Raw genomic sequence first — 17,920 nt, 5'->3', positions numbered from 1 at the left:
TGGAATTTTTGACAAGCAGTATAGTAGGCGGTGCTCGGGGTCATGTGACCGGCAACTGTGACCGACAACTGCATTTTTGCATTAATCGTCACGTGCCGATTCTAAACCATCCTTGAAGAATATACTAACATTGTTAAGTCACATGACCATTTCATTAGATTGATCTTGTCCAATTACGTCACATCCGCTTCGGCAGACTGACAAGCTTTGTCGCCATCTTTGTCTAGCTCATTGTTTTTTAATGGTTTCTCTCTTCTTACCACTGGTTACCCTATATTGGTACTTTTCTGTATCATAACTAATTCCTGTAATTTATTATTTTCTGTAATTATCTTGCATTTAAATTATAAAATCCTTACTTGCTAAATTTACTAATAAGCATAAAAACATCTGTTATATTTTTAACACTTTTTATGAACTTTTCACTCCTAAAAATGATCAATTACTAGTTTTCAGGTGGAAATAAGACGATAATGATCGTCCGCGCTAATAAAACTAAACAGGTAAGATAAGATGACACGGCTTTGAAGTAAATAGAAATAAGCGCACCTCGCCAATCACCGAGTCAATTCTGTTTGAACCTTGCGATAGCATTGAACGGAATTAAATCGGAAAAAGGCGCTTGAACAGTGAAATTTACGATAAATCAATCAATAACAGACAATTTTTGCCGGTTCAGTTTATTGGTTTGGTTCGGTATGGAAAACGAATCAGTTTGCTTTAAATGTTTAGTGCTCCTGTGTGTTATTGCTGGCGGATTTGCACATAGCATTCAATACACTTCTGGTAAGAAATTTGAAAAATTTAATTAATACAGTGATATAAAAGCACAATTTTGGGTTTTGTTAAACGGAAAAAACAATTGATTACCTTAGTGTCACTTATTCTATTTTTGGTTATAGTGTGCTTATATCTTCAAGTGTAAGTGATTTTGCTGTTAATAACCAAAAAATCTAGTAGATTATATACAGTTTCCCTATTTTATTAACTGTCATGCTCTGTATATGTTTTCCTATATCTTCATAATATTTGTTTTAAGTACGCTTTACAAAGTTGAAAAAAATATTTAACCGAAGCTTTAGCTGGCTTTAACTTAGGACGTAACTCTTATTGTTCCCACGTTTTGGTTAATCAAATATTTTCAGCCAACTCCAGTTTTATATTGTTTTTACCAAAACTGCTCAAAAACACTTTACCTTGAGAATTAACATGGCAAATATTTTTGCAAACCGAAAATTCAAGTAATTACCGGTTTGGACTGTTTTATTTACTCTTGACTTAGTTTTAACATTAACTGTTAAAGGAAAATTTGATTTTTCATTCATTATCCAGTCTAAAAATTGATTTACGCTCCTCTACGTTGTAAACGAATTTTTCCGCTCGCGACTTTTAGCAAGATCACGTGACTGTCCCAAATCGTACACAATAGAGTGTCACGTGTCATCAGTCAATTTGAAAGCTTAGACTGTAAATGGCTGCACTACAAAGAAAATCACAGTCTGATCTTGAAACAACTAAACATTGCCTTATTTTAACTAAGGTACAACTCAATATTTTGGGAGAAAATTCAAAATGGCGGCCTGGAAAGACATTTTGGTTGTCATTTATTAAAACTACGTGAAATTTCCTTTAAAATGAGGTGCAAGTCAATATTTTGACCGGAAATTCAAAATGGCGGCATGGGACGCCATTTTATCTGTCATTTCTTGAAACTACGTGAAATTTCCTTTAAAATAAGGTGCAAGTCAATATTGTGGCAGAAAATTCAAAATGGCGGCCTAGAATGCCATTTTGTCTGTCATTTCTAGAAACTACGTTAAATTTTCTTTAAAATGAGGTGCAAGTCAATATTTTGACAGAAAATTCAAAATGGCGGCCTGAAACGAACGAACGAACTAAAGTACAAACAATATGTCAAATTTTGACATTCTGCTCAAATTATTGTTTAGGCCCAGTTTGCACTGATTTTCTATGTTTACCCTGATGAGGATGTACTGTAAAACCCCCCTAATACAACTCAACAATATTATCGAGAAATTTTCGTGTAAATCCACTAAAATGCAAAAGATTTCAAGTGGATTAGTTTGATCGTTTTCTTTAATACGTTTGGCAGGAAATTGTTAAAGCATCTTAATCGTTATTTGATTGTTTAAAATTGTCGGAATTTTCCTGGATTCATTGCGATACTATAAATCCACATTGATTCCTTTTGTCGGAAAGTATGAAGTGTGTTTAAACTGATTGTTAGCACCTGAATACTAATTTAAATAAAGGCGAGGTTTACTAAGGTAAAACGGATTAACCTTTTGATACCGTTTAGCAAAAACAATAATTAATTATTTTAATTGTTGTCTTTTAGTCGCAAAACGGTCAAGAAGTCGCTCCATTAGTACAGTAAATACGACTATTTTAAATACGTTTAAAACAGTAATTTGATCAATATAATTGACACACTAATTGAAAAATTGTTAATTGCAGATTGGAATAACACTTCTGATGACCCAGTTTTCCACACTTTGACCTCAGAAGATTACGGGGATGAAGTAAAGGTGGATTTTCCGATTTCTGATGACAATCAACTTACTGGTAAGTTACATATTATTATACAAGTCAAAATAAGTATGACGTCTGTGTGACAAACTGTAGGTCACGTGACCACTTCATCATCGCAGCAAGTCTGACACATGTGATGAAATTTGTCGCCATATGTAAAAATTTTCAAATTATTGTTTGCTTTACAGCAATTAGAGTTATTTTCAGAAAAACACCAGGTGACACACTTTTTTAATACGAAAATAGTAAATATAATAAAATTGTTATCTTTGAATGTTGAAGCGCTATAAAAGGCAACGAATAGTGTATTATTGCATTAATTAGATGTGTTAAACAGTTGTTTGTGAATTTTCTGATGTTCCTACAAAACCGTAAGTTTTCTAGACTTACTTAAAATCAAATGTTCTCATAAAGTAACAAGAATAGCGTGTTTCACTCTAATTTAGCGCAAATCAAACATTATTAAGCTAAAAATACATTTATCCGGTAATTGAAAAAACACACGTTAATCAAAGGTGTAAAAATCACAAACTCGTAAAGTCCGTATAATGAAAGCCTCCTAAAAGGGATTTGGTGACGATTTTTCTCAGCTACACGCCAATAACCTCCTGATTAAAGTTTGCACTGATTAGCAGGTTATTTTTAGCTTCCAATTAACACTGAATACGTTTTGCAAAGTATTCTCTGCTGACTCAATTTTTTTCTAGAAGAATCTGCTTTGGACGCTTGGTCTGTAGTATGGTACGTTGCTTCATTCGGCGGGTTGATCCTCTTCTTCCTGATAGTGTCTTGCAGCGAGTGGTGCTGTAGACAGAACGCGCGCAGACGCTGTCAGCGCACCAACAACGCGCAAACTCTGAACCAGGCAGTACCCGAAACGCCCCCGCCCTCGTACGACCTGTTTGCCCCGCCCTCCTACGAAGATTTATGGGGTGCAAGCGGCACTAGTATGGAAAAAACGACAGTACGACGTCTACGTAGTACCAGTACACGCTTTGGGTAACTTTTCCTCGTCCTGAACAAAGAAGTGTTATTACAAGTTTTTTTTAACAGGTAATTTTATGGTTCATCAAAGCGAGGCACCTCCACCTTATCCCAATGTCAGTGATTCACCGCAACTACACTCCAATAACAGAGTGACGTAGCTGACAGTACTGCCCTATTACGTCACCTGAGTGACGTTTTACGAGACTGAATTTCAATGGCACTTATGGAACAGAGAGGCAATGGTGAAATGTTGATTATCAAGCACGTCCTTATCTGTGTATGTGCCGAACCCGGAAGATTTTCGAGTAGTTGTGCGGTTCAACGACAGACCTTGCATGACAAATTGAAACAAAAATAGACTCAAAATTCTGGAAAGTTGTAGAAATCCATTGAAAAGTCTCTGTATAGTTTGATGCTAATTTGTGATTTTTGAAATAATTTATTTTAGTAATACTTTTTTACTTAACTTTTAAAACTGTATGATGAGGAGTAGTTGGTATTGAACATTTTAGAAATGTTTGTCAAATGTGATATGAAAATATAATTTTTTTTTGTAAATATAGTTGCGCAACTGGTAATAAAAATCTGCAAAGTACCACTTGAATCTTATCTGGTACGTTTATTAGTACACATTAATTTTTAAGTACCTTAATTTGGTCAAATAATGTGTTGCACAAGGCTTCGTTTTAATTTAAAAAACGTTACATCCTAATCCTATTTTTCTAGCCAGTTTTAAATTGCACTTCTCTAACAAGATTAGATTGGATTATGTTTCAACCACTTTATTGTCCTTCGAAAGGTCATTGCATAAAGTATCGATGTCTCTGTATCACAAAAGATAACATACAAGTCAAAACCTCATTACTAAATAAATAAAAAACTTGTAAATATAGCGAATTTAATCAACGTGTTTGTCCTCCAACGAGTTGATTTTGACAGTCGCGTTCGTTCTGTATTCTGTCAAAAACTTTTTCTAGGTTAGGAAGTGTGGTATGTTGTAAACAAGAAGTTATCTTTTAATTGTTAATTGTATTGTTTATTCTTTATCTCCTCTTTATTAACACTATTTAATAACAAAATAATGAAGTTAATATTGATATAACATCACAATTCTTTAAAATTTGTAGTACGATGTATAAAGCTTGAAAGTTTCCAGTATGAAGTTCTTCAGATTAATCGTCCATCAAAAAGCTTTCAGTGGTAAGTCACAGATAAAACCTCAAACAGGAATTTCTAGCATTTTTTATGATTTGTACAGAGGAGGACTTGATAATAAGTCAAAAAGACTTTCCTCAAGCAAATAAAAATGACATAATTGAAATTTTTCACCCCTCACCCCAAGAGGAGGATGGTCAAACTCAACAAAATGAAGAGGAGTTTCCTCATCTTTTGTTGCAAGTCACCTCCTTCAAAGATGTTCAGTCTCGAACGATCAGCATTGAGCAAAGTATAGTATCAAGTTTTGGCCTGAAAATTTACAAAAATGTAGCCCTACGCTTGGTAAGTCCCGCAGATGTGGCATTGGATTCGGTTGAAATGACCTTCAGGGATCAGTACATGGGGCGGTCAGAAATGTGGAGGTTGAAAAAAAGTTTGGTAAGACAGTGTTTTGGAATCCTGGAATTTTCGTTATTCAAACCCAAATATGTTAGGTTAATAGTTGCGTCTATATGAATAAAAAGGTCGAATTTTGTGGGGGCACTGTACGATGTCAGGTGTACGAAATGTGGGCGCAGGGGGAACGTGTGGCCTGCGGAGTTATTACTGAGGACACAAAAATAGTTTTTCGCTCTTCCACAGCTATGGTCTATATTTTCTTACAAATGTCCTCAGAAATGTGGGATTTTGATATTTATGGCGATCTCTACTTTGAAAAGGCCGTAGACGGGTTTTTGTCTGATTTGTTTACGAAATGGAAAAAGAATGGAAGCAACCATGAAATTACGATTGTCTTATTTTCCCGTACTTTTTACGATGCCACCGATTTGGAGGAGTTTCCTTTGCATATGAGGGAATGTTTACAACGAGACTACAGAGGGCGATACTATGAAGACTTTTACAGGTAGTGGATAGGTGTTAGTGGGTAACAAAGGTGTTACTGTTTAGTATTTTAGAGTTCCAGTACAGAATGAGAGATATGATGACTGGAGTAATGTATTAGTACAACTACGTAGGATATTTCAAGAATATTTGAATATTGTTTTAAAGTATCATGCCAGACCTAACGTTACTATTCCTGCTGCGAGGAATAGTACAGCGGCCCAAGGAAATTTCCTAGAAGTTCTTAATATGTCTTTGAATGGTATTTTATAGATTTTTAGTCTTAGAGTTGATGATTAACTGATAATTTCTGTAGTGTTTGAAAAACATTATTTGGATCGCAGTTTTGACCGTACTGGCCAACTGAGCGTTGTAATAACCCCTGGAGTGGGTGTTTTTGAGGTCGACCGTGAACTAACCAATATTACTAAGCAACGTATTATTGATGGTGGTGTTGGTAGTGACTTGGTTTGTGTAGGAGAGCAACCGTTACACGCCGTGCCGTTACTGAAGGTATTTGCACCTCACGGTCTAGAAAACTTGAAACTACTTGTTGATTTATTGTAGTTTCACAACAAAAACGCCAATTCAAACATAGGAGATGATTACTCCATGCCACATTGGACCAACTTATCCTTTTACACCACAAATAAAAAAATCCTTATACTAACTTTGTCCCGAGAATTAAGCTCCCTCCGTCTTTCAACGAGGACGAGCTGAAAAAATCCACTGATAGTCTCAAACGAGATCTCATATCTGAGGATGAATGCATCCATAATTCCTTCTTCGATTACGATGCTTACGACGCAGCTATTTTTCATTTATCTTCCGTCCAACATTTACAGGAATCCACGTATGTTGCATTAAAAATCCAGTTTTACTGGAGTATTACAACAGATATTGGTATTAGAGCTCTTCAAGCTAGACCACCACCACGCTACAAAAGAAGTTCGGGAAGTCTGCTAGACTCGCAAGAGGTTTTGAAAGGTTCACGACGGAAAATGTCTGATCCTGATCTGTCCCATCATCTTAGAAAGGATAATGGACGTTCCGAACCTATTGCGATCCCTTCTGCATCCACCAACCCTTTAGCTTCTCCTCATACTGAAGGTGTGTGTAAACTGTAAAGTAATTTGGTTGTGGGAAAGTTTTCTTTTCTCTCTTTTTTTAGACAGGGAATTTTCGCCTCCCGTGAGGATGGTGGTGGGATCAGAAGGTTCACCGCCTCTTGAATCAAAGGCTTTGATAAATCCGTTCGATCCGTCGCACGTAACGATCAAACTAACCTCAAATCGACGACGTTGGACGCATATATTTCCTAAAGGTCCCACCGGAGTGTTAATTCAACAGCATCACTATCAAGCGGTCCCGGCCCAGGGCGAAACGATCAACAGTGGAAATGTCGATTTCGGACAACCCATTTTACCGCAACAGAGCAACAAATCGCTGGTTCTTACGCCGGCGTTGCAGGAATGTAAGTTTCCGCTATTTTCTAGTTTGATTCATTGACTTTTTTTGGGGGGTGGTAGATTGCAAAAAACGTCCCAGTCGCAATTCCGGTTCGGGAAATTCCTCGTCCGCGCGACAATCTACGAAAAGTTTGACTTTTCTCTGGGGTGCCACAGGAGAACAGGAGTGGACTCCCGCCCTCACTACCGGTAAGCTTAGTTTTATATTACTGTTAACCGGGGGGGTTTTACCATGCTTTATTTCTAGTTGTGTGTATTGTTTTAGTTATTCTAAATGTTTTAAATTTAAGTACATTTCCAGCATTGGTACACTTAAACTTAGTATTTGTGTAAAGGCACATTGGATTGGTCAAAATCTGTGTTGCTGCTTTTTTTGACCAATCACAAACTAAATACAAAAAGTACTGTGATTTACGCAAACTTCTCAATATATCAGCTAATAAACTGCACACACACAACACAGATTATTTTGTATTGGGTAAAGTTATTCCTGACGTGAAAATACTGACCATAATATGGAAAGTTCCAAGACATCTGGTTTTGCTAGTGCGGTTCATTCAATCGTTTACTGTTGTTCTCTTCCATGACATTGTCGCGGCGCCCCCTTTGGACGAGCAGTCAATGACGTAATCATAGGTTTGGATCTTTTTCCTTTTTTTTACCACACTTGTAGATTTAGTTTATGTGCTTTGATTTTTTGGGACTATTTAGCAAATAGTTTTTTTTTGTTAGGCGGCGGTGATAGTTTTTTTTGTATCTAAATATTTTATTCTAGAGTAGTAAATTTATCTTCTACCTGCACTATTTTGTATGGATACTGTCCGTAAACCCGTTTGTTGTAATGTTTAAGTCCTATGCTGACGATCTAGATGCATGTATTAGCAAGCTCAAAACCACTGTGCTGAGATTTAGAAAAATACATGCACATAATTGTTAAATAAACAGCACTGCAGGTCTGTTAAGACTAGTGATGGGTAAATTACCAAATTTTGTACTGTTTTTTAGGATATTGGATAGGAAATTTAACAAGGATTCCAAAAATGTGCTTAAAACAGTAATTTTCCCACTCCAAGAGGGTTTTACAGCCAACTTTGTCCCTGACTGTCCTTTCAAACTGTGTTTCTGTCAGTTCAGAGTTTGACAGCGTTTTTCTCCCTGACTGTACCAAATTTTGTACTGTTTTTTTAGGATATTGGATAGGAAATTTAACAAGGATTCCAAAAATGTTCTTAAAACAGTAATTTTCCCACTCCAAGAGGGTTTTACAGGCAACTTTGCCCTTGACTGTCCTTTCAAACTGTGTTTCTGTTAGTTCAAACTTTGACACCGCTTTTCTCCCTGACTGTACCAAATTTTGTACTGTTTTTCTGTATATTAAATAGGAAATTTAATGAGGATTCCAACAATGTGCTTAAAACAGTCATTTTCTCGCTCCAAGTGGGCTTGATAAGTATTTTTGTCCATGACTGTCAAACGGTGCTCAAAAGTTCCAAAAATCAAGGTTTAGAAAAGTTTTCATGCAGCATTTGATACAAAACATATTTCTGAGATTTATGATAGTTATTTTGACAGTGGTCACGTGACTGCACGAAAAATATCCTCCACGTGATCTCTCTGGCCGCATTCGTTTTCAAGCTCCATGGAGCGAGCAACGCGTTTTTGACGTCACTATGACGTAATTTAGCAAAAGCATAATTTAACCAACTGTCAAAGTACGTCATTGTGACGTCAATAACGCTCTGCTCGCTCCATTGAGCTTGAAAACGAATGCGGCCTCTGTCACTAATGTCAAAATTTGCCTAGAATTTGCAAGACTTAAGGTAAATTTTCCTGTCACACTGAATTGTACTTTACCTTACCGGTAAATAACCGGTCACGGTAAATTTACGCCCATCACTAGTTAAGACACTCTATTAGACCTAATTAACAATCTCAACTTCTCAAAAACATATATTTTCTATTTAATAATTTTTTGATAGTTAAAAATATGTACTCAGCTTATAGTAGCTTGTTTTATCCTAGTGCTTGCTAACTCCTTCCACCATGTAACTTTTCCATTTATGCACGCCTGCAAGGTAGCTTTAATTAGAATCACCCTGTATTTAATATAATTTAGGTGTGGACTGGAAGTCGTTGACCATCCCAGCGTGTCTTCCCATCACCACAGACTATTTTCCGGACAAACGCGCCTTGCACACGGACTACGTGGTGTCCCTGTACACTTTGGCGCCGGACAGCGTATACGCGGATTTTGCGCAGTCCCGGGGCTACAAACGTCCCCTCACCACTGAGGAAGTGTTCAAAGAGCTGATTTCGCAGCGATTGGCTCAGGGATTCCAGCTGATTTTGATGAAGCAGAACAAGTCGGATCGAAAGGTCGGGGCCCAACACTCTCAAACGGTGCGAAGCAATATATTGAGGAAAACCTCCGCCGATAGCGACGAGACGTATTTCCTCTCCATTGGCAGACTGTTTCATAAGATTTCCTTGTCAGGGAATACGATTTCGGTGACTCGTTATAAACCCAGGTGAACTTTTAGTTATTTTTCAAAAAAAAATCGTTTTTATAACACTTTCTGTGCGATATCCAGGCACGCTTATCCAGGTTTTAAGTACCAGTATCGGTACAGATTTCATGCACCTTATCATGACACTTACGAAGAATCGTACGCGACTTTCACCACTGAAAAACTAGAATATTACAACTGGAATTACTTGGATCATTATGTGTGTACTGGAGGAGACACCACAGATTTTGTTTTGGTCGACGCTTTAAAATACTGGCGGTAAGTACTGCTTTAAACTAGTTAAATGTTCTATAAACCGTTTCAATTACAGATTCCGACTGTACATTTTACCTCTACACAATTCCGAAAAGGAGAGCACCAGAAAAATCGTGGAGGGTGCCTCCAGGTGCGACATTTACACTCTTCCAACCCAAACGGACCACAACCAGATGGTTGAAGGATTCTTAAAGTTTATCGAAACCGCCGTGAACAAACTAAAAAGATCGAATAACGTGTCCAAAAAGCCTAGGGTTCGTATTGACGCTTTAGGGGGAAATTCCCCCCTTTGTAACTTACGTAGCAGCTGCACTCATTTAATTTATTAATACAACTGCGTTAAGTTGTAAATTGCTTCACTGATACCGTTTTCGGCATGATTTTTTTTTTAATACTTTTTGCATGTTGTAGATGTCACTGAGCGTTCAAACTTTACCGCCCTTAGCCCAACCCAGACGTAACAGTATAAGCAGTTTCTCGCAGGTATATATTTACTCTTATTGGTTCTATTGGTAGGGGAATATGGGCTGAAATTTTAAACTTAAGCTCGTTTCTCATGTATCCGGAATTATAACGGAGCGCGGGGTGCGGAACGTGCGGAATGAATGCTTTTTACGCACGGAAAACTACTTGTCTTGAATAGTGTTAATACAAGTCGGTTTTACAGGCGATTTTGTCCGTGACTGTCCTTTCAAACTGTGTTTCTAGCAGTTCAAATTTTGACACTGTTTTTCTAACCGACTATACTCGATTTTTTAGTGTTTTTTTAGACTATTGGATAGGAAATTTAATGAGGATTCCAAAAATGTGCTTAAAACTGTCATTTTCTCACTCGAAGTGAGTTTAACAGACGATTTTGTCGCTGACTGTGTTTTCAAATTTTGGCAGCACTTTTCTCCCTGACTGTACCGAATTTAGTGATATTTTTTTAGGCTATTGGATAGGAAATTTAATAAGGATTCCAAAAATATGCTTAAAACTGTCATTTTCACACTACAAGTGGGTTTTATAGTCGATTTTGTCCTTTACTGTCCTTTCAAACTGTGTTTCTAGCAGTTCAAATTTTGACACTGTTTTTCTAACTGACTATATTTTTTAGTGTTTTTTTGGACTATTGGATAGGAAATTTAACGAGGATTCCAAAAATGTGCTTAAAATTGTCATTTTCACACCACAAATGGGTTTTACAGGCGATTTTGTCCTTGACTGTCCTTTCAAACTGTGTTTCTGTTAGTTCAAACTTTGACACTGTTTTTCTCTCTGACTGTACTCAATTTGGTAGTGTTTTTTTGGATTAGTAGATAGGAAATTTAATGAAGATTCCAAAAATGTGCTTAAAACTGTCATTTTCTCACTCCAAGTGAGCTTAACAGACGATTTTGTCGCTGACTGTGTTTTCAAATTTTGGCAGCACTTTTCTCCCTGACTGTACCGAATTTAGTGATATTTTTTTAGGCTATTGGATAGGAAATTTAATAAGGATTCCAAAAATATGCTTAAAATTGTCATTTTCACACCACAAATGGGTTTTACAGGCGATTTTGTCCTTGACTGTCCTTTCAAACTGTGTTTCTGTTAGTTCAAACTTTGACACTGTTTTTCTCTCTGACTGTACTCAATTTGGTAGTGTTTTTTTGGATTAGTAGATAGGAAATTTAATGAAGATTCCAAAAATGTGCTTAAAACTGTCATTTTCTCACTCCAAGTGAGCTTAACAGACGATTTTGTCGCTGACTGTGTTTTCAAATTTTGGCAGCACTTTTCTCCCTGACTGTACCGAATTTAGTGATATTTTTTTAGGCTATTGGATAGGAAATTTAATAAGGATTCCAAAAATATGCTTAAAACTGTCATTTTCACACTACAAGTGGGTTTTACAGGCGATTTTGTCCTTGACTGTCCTTTCAAACTGTGTTTCTGTTAGTTCAAACTTTGACACTGTTTTTCTCTCTGACTGTACTCAATTTGGTAGTGTTTTTTTAGGTTAGTGGATAGGAAATTTAATGACGATTCCAAAAATGTGCTTAAATCAAACATTTTCTCACTAGCAGTGGGTTTTACCAGCGATTTTGTCCTTGACTGTCTTTTCAAACTGTGTTTCTAGCAGTTCAAATTTTGACACTGTTTTTCTAACCGGCTATACTCGATTTTTTAGTGTTTTTTTAGGCTATTGGATAGGAAATTTAATAAGGATTCCAAAAATGTGCTTAAAACTGTCATTTTCACACTACAAGTGGGTTTTACAGGCGATTTTGTCCTTGACTGTCCTTTCAAACTGTGTTTCTGTTAGTTCAAACTTTGACACTGTTTTTCTCTCTGACTGTACTCAATTTGGTAGTGTTTTTTTAGGTTAGTGGATAGGAAATTTAATGAGGATTCCAAAAATGTGCTTAAATCAAACATTTTCTCACTAGCAGTGGGTTTTACCAGCGATTTTGTCCTTGACTGTCTTTTCAAACTGTGTTTCTAGCAGTTCAAATTTTGACACTGTTTTTCTAACCGGCTATACTCGATTTTTTAGTGTTTTTTTAGGCTATTGGATAGGAAATTTAATAAGGATTCCAAAAATGTGCTTAAAACTGTCATTTTCACACTACAAGTGGGTTTTACAGGCGATTTTGTCCTTGACTGTCCTTTCAAACTGTGTTTCTGGCAGTTCAAACTTTGACACGGTTTTTCTAACTGACTGTACTCGATTTTTTAGTGTTTTTTTAGGTTAGTAGATAGGAAACTTAATGAGGATTCCAAAAATGTGGATAAAACTGTCATTTTCTCACTCCAAGTGAGTTTAACAGACGATTTTGTCGCTGACTGTCTTTTTAAACTGTGTTTCTGCCAGTTCAAACTTTGGCAGCAGTTTTCTCCCTGACTGTACCGAATTTTGTGATTTTTTTTAGGTTATTGAATAAGAAATTTTCTCCGCGAATGTTCCGGATTCATGTGAACCAAGCTTTACTCGAGTAGCACAGTTTTATGTAAATTTATCTTTTAGCTGAAACTGAAATTCAACTATAAAAGTGCTACTTGAGATTTTTTCTTAGTTTGGTTTTGGGCTTCTGGGTTTGGATTCGCTCATTTTCAATCCAATGTTTTGTTCTTGTGCTGTTTTTCCGGTTTTTTTTTTCAGCTTTGCCAACACTTTAACTTGCACACGCTTCTTATGCAACTTTATACAGTCTGTGTGTTCTATCTGGAACTCAATCATTTTTTTAACTAGTAAAGGCATGATAGTAATTAAATGGTTTGCGGATCGAGATTTAAGTCTTAATCCGCATGATTTTAAACTGTGACAAGTCTATACAGGTGTGGTAAATCCAAAAGCGACCATAGGAAAGCCGTGTAACGGACAGAGAAACGTAGGTAATTGCATGCGCGGGAGAAAGACAGAAAACGAAAAAAATATCAAGTAGGCCATATTTTTAGCGCGCCGTTGCCAAACGCCGTAAGTATTCAATACCCTCGACAAACTTACTTATGGCGTTTGGCAACAGCGCGCTAAAAATATGGCCTACTTGATATTTTTTTCGTTTTCTGTCTTTGTCCCGCGCATGCAATTACCTACGTTTCTCTGTCCGTTACACGGTTTTCCTATGGTCGCTTTTGGATTTACCACACCTGTATGTACAAACTAAACATTTTCAGAATGTCAGTTCAAGTTCGCCGTTCAGGGAACGTTTGGGTAGCAACCGAATGTCAGACAGGCCACGCCCAAGGTTTGACCGAAACAACTTTTTAAAAGCTTTTGGTCATGGGGCATGCGTAGTTTGTTAGTCAAGTCCCGTATTTAGTTCTGCTTTTGACTCTTTAACCCTAGAACTGTCAGTCTGTTGTACTAAACTGACTTAGGCACTCCAACGAAATGTCAAATACAAGCTGATTGAAACTTTTGGGAGGGCAAACAGGGCCATTAAAACACACTTTATGAAGTATCAACTAAAATGTGTTTTAATGGCCCTGTTTGCCCTTCCAAAAGTTTCAATCAGCTGTTTTTGACATTTCATGCCTAATTGCGTTCGACCAGTATTAACCGCTGTACATATTTGTGGTGATGATTAATCTAACGCTTGCTTTCAGAGTACTGCAACAGCTCGTTCCAATGAGCGGTTTCTTGTCTCCTCAGTTAGGTACGAATTTGTTTTAGTCATTTATGAGGTTATGTTTAAAGTTTAACTTCAATTTCTATGACGCGAATTTGTCCTATTTTGTATACCACTGAATTGTACAAATCGTTTCTAAACTGATCCATTATAGTGTAGTTATTGCTTGCTTCCCACATCTTGCTTAGATTAACTAGAAACAGTATTCCTTTGATTAGTAAATCTCTCTGCTATGATGTTTGATAAGTAGAGTCCGGATTTCTAGAAATTTTCTCTGATATCTAATGTGAACGATTTATGCAAAAACACGCCATTTGACAGTGGCATTCTAGGCCCTAAGTGGTAATAATGACTTTTGCTATATTGAAGGCTTCTGAGAGACAAAAAATGTAAAAACATTCCAAAACACTATAGAAGCTCTAAAATGCATTGTAAAAGCTTTTAGAACACTCTTAAGGCTTCCAAATGATCTTCACTTAGTCTAGAAGCTCTCAAAACATTTCAAGACACTCTAAAAGCTTCCGTTTGCTTCTAAAGCGTTTTAAAAGCTTCTATAAGTTTCTAGAACCGTTCATAAGTTTTCAAATGCTTTAAGAGCAGTCCAAAACCTTCAATGCTTTTTAAACTCTCTAGAATCTTTACAAATGCTCCTAAAGTAGTCTAAAAGATTCCAAATGCTCTTCAACTTGTCAAGAAGCTTCCAAAAGATTTCAAAACAGTTTAAAAGCTTCCAACAAATTCTAGAACCGTCTAAGAATTTCCCATTCACTCTAAAGCGTTCCAGAACCTTCAATATGCTCTTTAAACAGTCCAAAAATCTTCCAAACGCTCCTCAAGTAGTTTAAAAACATTTTCAGAACAGTCTGAAAATATCCGTATGCTTCTAAAAAAATGTCTAGAACTTGAACTCAAAAAAAGCAAAACAAATTACATATCTGATAGAGTTTTGTGCTTTTCTAAAGCTTTTATACTTTTTTCAGAAAATTTTGCTTTTTAAGCGCTTTTTTTTAACGATTTTAATACTTTTCAATCCGGACTCTATTGATAAGCATTTTTATTAAAGTTTCACATATTTTCCAGAAATGCTTTCACTGAATGTCACTTTTACCGATAGTTAGTAGAGTATTTTTTACAAATAATCTTATTCCACATGTGCAACATTTGCGTAAATGTCCTGTAATTTAAACAAATACTGCGCATGTTGAATTACCAAATTAACATACTGAAACGCAAAACTTTTATGAAATGAGGGCTGTTACAGATCCGGATCAAAGGTCTTAGAACGTTCTAGAGCTTCTCAGGGATCGCAAGACCAGCCCTTAGAAACCACGGAAGTGGTAGCTGACGACACGTAAACTAAACACTACGACCAGTTGATCAGGCATTTAAATCGTTAATTTGTAGTGTGGCTCCCATTTTAACGCCCCTAAAAGCTAATTGCACGTCGGCGGACATTATCGAAGCGTTCAAGCACCCTTCACAAGGGTTGTGCTTCATTAGCACCACCCAAAACCTCCCTAACTACACTTTCGTAACGGCAGACGCTGTTAATTGGTTATTATCGCACGTGGAGGGTGTGTCTAACCTAGACAAAGGCATACAAGTAAATTACCAGTTGGAGGTTTCATTGTTTTTTTTCTTTATCAGGTTTTTGTAGATTATGCAAGGACTGCACAAGGAGAAACTAATTAAACACGCTTCCGGTGATGCTAGCAAACCGTTCGTTTATGGGTTTTATCTGTTTTGCATTGTCCCCGACAAATTGGATAAAGGTCACTAAAATTACGTTTTAAGTGAAATTTTACTCAAGTAGTTGATTTAAGGTGTGGAAGAAAAAGACACTTCAGCTTTTGCCGGTGATCCTGACAGTTTTGAAAATGAATTTCTCGAGGTTGAAGTGAAGCCCGCTTTAAATTGGGGGGTACCGATTAACTCTTCTTTAACAGTGCCCTACGATAAGGAAACTGGCGTCGCGCACTTTTTACGAGACGAAATTGATCCCGATTACGAAGAAGTCGATGCAGAAGGTGTTAAAACTGCACTCATATCAATTTACTCAAGTGTCTGAAACTTATATTTCTGCAGGTATAATGTACAGGAAGTTGCGTTTAGAAACTGACGTTTCGGGGAAAAGTGACAGAGTTGAATGGGGTCACGCCCGATATCAAGCGGTTTTCAGGCCTGATCAAGCCTACGAATTGATTGCGGAGTGGCTTACTTCATCCGGATCAATTGTAGGCGAATTGGTCAGTTAAAACCTTTCAACTTTATCAATTTATACAAACGAGCATTTCAGTTGTTCGGTTGGCACAGGAAAGGACAAGGTTGCGGTTTACAACTAATCCCCATTCCTCACGACCCTTTAGCCCTTCCCTATTCCAACAAGTCAGACCCCTTAAGAGGGCCTATTTTTGTACCTTTAAACATCTCCTGCCTGGACAAGCACAATTACATTTTTAAAGGTTCTATTCCAATCACGTTTACTCCAAAAATAATAAAGTTTGTACAGATTTCAGTGAAGACACATGGAGAGCTCGCATGTTCCTATTTCAAGAAGCGATTATTCAGAGATTTGGTTTTCTAAAATGTTTAGTGGAGACTGGAAACAACCAAAACGCTTCCCAAGAACATCAATATATTCACGCAACCGGGACTATTTTTATTTTAATATCGGCACCGCAAACTGAAAGAAGCAGAGCAAATAGCCTGAAGGGAAATCGTGGTCAAAGTGCAATTTCCAAGTATTCACTGCACGCCGATGTTGTTCCCAGTCCCCACGAAGCCTACATTACCAGACATGTGTCTGGCAAGAATAAAGCCGATTACGACAACAGTCGCAAGGTGATTGTTTAGGTTAACTTGCAATTACAGTTTAATTACTGCTTGGAATATTCCAGATGGGATTTTTGTGGTGTTGGAACCATATGATCAGTAAAAAATGGCGCACCAATCAAGGTGTAGATAATAATTTCCAAATTAAGTGCCTCAAGGACTTTAAGGCATTCTGTAATAATAGCGAGGACAGATTAAAGACCTTCTGGACTGAATGCTGGGATGCAAAAACATCAGCCTCTATATAATTGATGTAGCAAAGACTGATCAAATTTTAACCACTTTAGTTAATAAAATATCATTTACACTTCAGTTTTAATTGGGGGATTGTATTAATCTATATTAACAAAAAAACTTCCTCACTGTTTGAGGATTACTTGAACTAACCAACAAATCTTACTAATGCTGCTGGACTGGTTGAGCAGGGGGCCAAGTCCACTGAGTAGCAGGGGGCGGTTTGGTCAGAGGCTCCCAAGGTTTCCAGGTCAACATCTTTCGAGCCAAATTCAACTCATTGGTAGCCTGCACAATCACCTCTTCAATTTGTCCACAATTGATTTTTCGTTCTGCTTCTTCGATATCCGCGGTGGAGTGTAGAATATCGGCGCGTTCCTTAATCACGGCCTCGGTGTGCTTCCTGTATGCGGCCGTTTCGGGCATCTTTTGCAAAGTTCTCATTATTTTGCCGTAGAGCACCCCCAAAGTTTGGTGAGGCTTCTGGGCCACGGCTAATCCGGTAAGGCCGGTCGTTCTCTTTATGGCCCCCGACATTTCCAATACAATGTAAATAAATTCAATATTAAAAGTTTATGTAATCACTTGGGTTTGTTGATTTTTTTTTTAGATTTGGGGGCCAAATCTTTCGTTTTTTGGTTATGTTATGTCTAATTGACAGATTTGACATTTTTATGTCGTTAATTTTAATACGTTGCCAGTGTTGCCATTTCTACTATCTTCTTATACACTCATAGTGTATATGATTTTTTTTACTACAAACTACAATATTAGAGCAATATAAAATTCCTAACACTTTGGAATGTCACTTGTAGCAGAAGTGCCATACCGACTAGGTCGGCGTATCATCATTAGCAGCCTAAAACCAGAATTTATGACCCAATTACTGATAAAGCAATTTTGTTGGATAGCCTAAGGTTACTGC

General features: G+C 37.1%; 3 protein-coding genes across 4 annotated transcripts; 2 read left to right on the top strand and 1 right to left on the bottom strand.

Moving 5' to 3' along the window:
• Positions 1–557: 557 nt before the first annotated feature.
• LOC145728207 (uncharacterized) lies at positions 558–4,144 on the top strand. Of its 2 annotated transcripts, none has more exons than XM_081978269.1 (4): positions 558–786; positions 2,479–2,586; positions 3,264–3,552; positions 3,607–4,144. In XM_081978269.1, the coding sequence occupies exons 1-4, from the start codon at positions 699–701 to the stop codon at positions 3,608–3,610; spliced, it is 489 nt and encodes a 162-aa protein (XP_081834395.1). In that variant the 5' UTR covers positions 558–698; the 3' UTR covers positions 3,611–4,144. The 2 variants fall into 2 exon arrangements, with proteins under 2 accessions (XP_081834395.1, XP_081834394.1); XM_081978268.1 differs by having other exon boundaries at positions 3,261–3,552.
• Positions 4,145–4,511: 367 nt separating this feature from the next.
• On the top strand, positions 4,512–17,068 carry Iml1 (GATOR complex protein Iml1). The gene is given in 24 exon segments (XM_081978258.1): positions 4,512–4,740; positions 4,799–5,136; positions 5,193–5,602; positions 5,655–5,842; positions 5,897–6,093; positions 6,148–6,238; positions 6,241–6,433; positions 6,491–6,690; positions 6,752–7,054; positions 7,110–7,238; positions 7,668–7,685; positions 9,166–9,577; positions 9,641–9,835; positions 9,888–10,086; positions 10,244–10,315; positions 13,475–13,545; positions 15,191–15,280; positions 15,334–15,532; positions 15,587–15,701; positions 15,753–15,956; positions 16,015–16,175; positions 16,226–16,391; positions 16,439–16,770; positions 16,827–17,068. Coding segments are annotated over 24 exon segments (4,509 nt in total). The 5' UTR covers positions 4,512–4,697; the 3' UTR covers positions 17,010–17,068.
• A 1-nt stretch (position 17,069) lies between these two features.
• Positions 17,070–17,652, bottom strand: ND-13B (NADH dehydrogenase (ubiquinone) subunit ND-13B). The gene has a single exon (XM_081978270.1). It carries the CDS (start codon positions 17,530–17,532, stop codon positions 17,161–17,163), a length of 372 nt encoding a protein of 123 aa, XP_081834396.1. The 5' UTR covers positions 17,533–17,652; the 3' UTR covers positions 17,070–17,160.
• Positions 17,653–17,920: the final 268 nt, after the last annotated feature.

The sequence above is a fragment of the Ips typographus genome, linkage group LG4 (assembly GCF_016097725.1).
Source record: "Ips typographus isolate SLU linkage group LG4, UJ_Ityp_2.0, whole genome shotgun sequence".
NCBI lineage: Eukaryota > Metazoa > Arthropoda > Insecta > Coleoptera > Curculionidae > Ips > Ips typographus.
This window is presented reverse-complemented; position numbering and strand designations above follow the sequence as displayed.

Coding starts and splice junctions, on each gene's coding strand:
- ND-13B (XM_081978270.1), bottom strand. CDS start 17,532: ATGTCGGGGGCCATAAAGAGAACGACCGGCCTTACCGGATTAGCCGTG.
- LOC145728207 (XM_081978268.1), top strand. CDS start 699: ATGGAAAACGAATCAGTTTGCTTTAAATGTTTAGTGCTCCTGTGTGTT. Junction 787..2,478: donor TAGCATTCAATACACTTCTG/GTAAGAAATTTG, acceptor TGTTAATTGCAG/ATTGGAATAACACTTCTGAT. Junction 2,587..3,260: donor TGATGACAATCAACTTACTG/GTAAGTTACATA, acceptor ATTTTTTTCTAG/AAGAATCTGCTTTGGACGCT.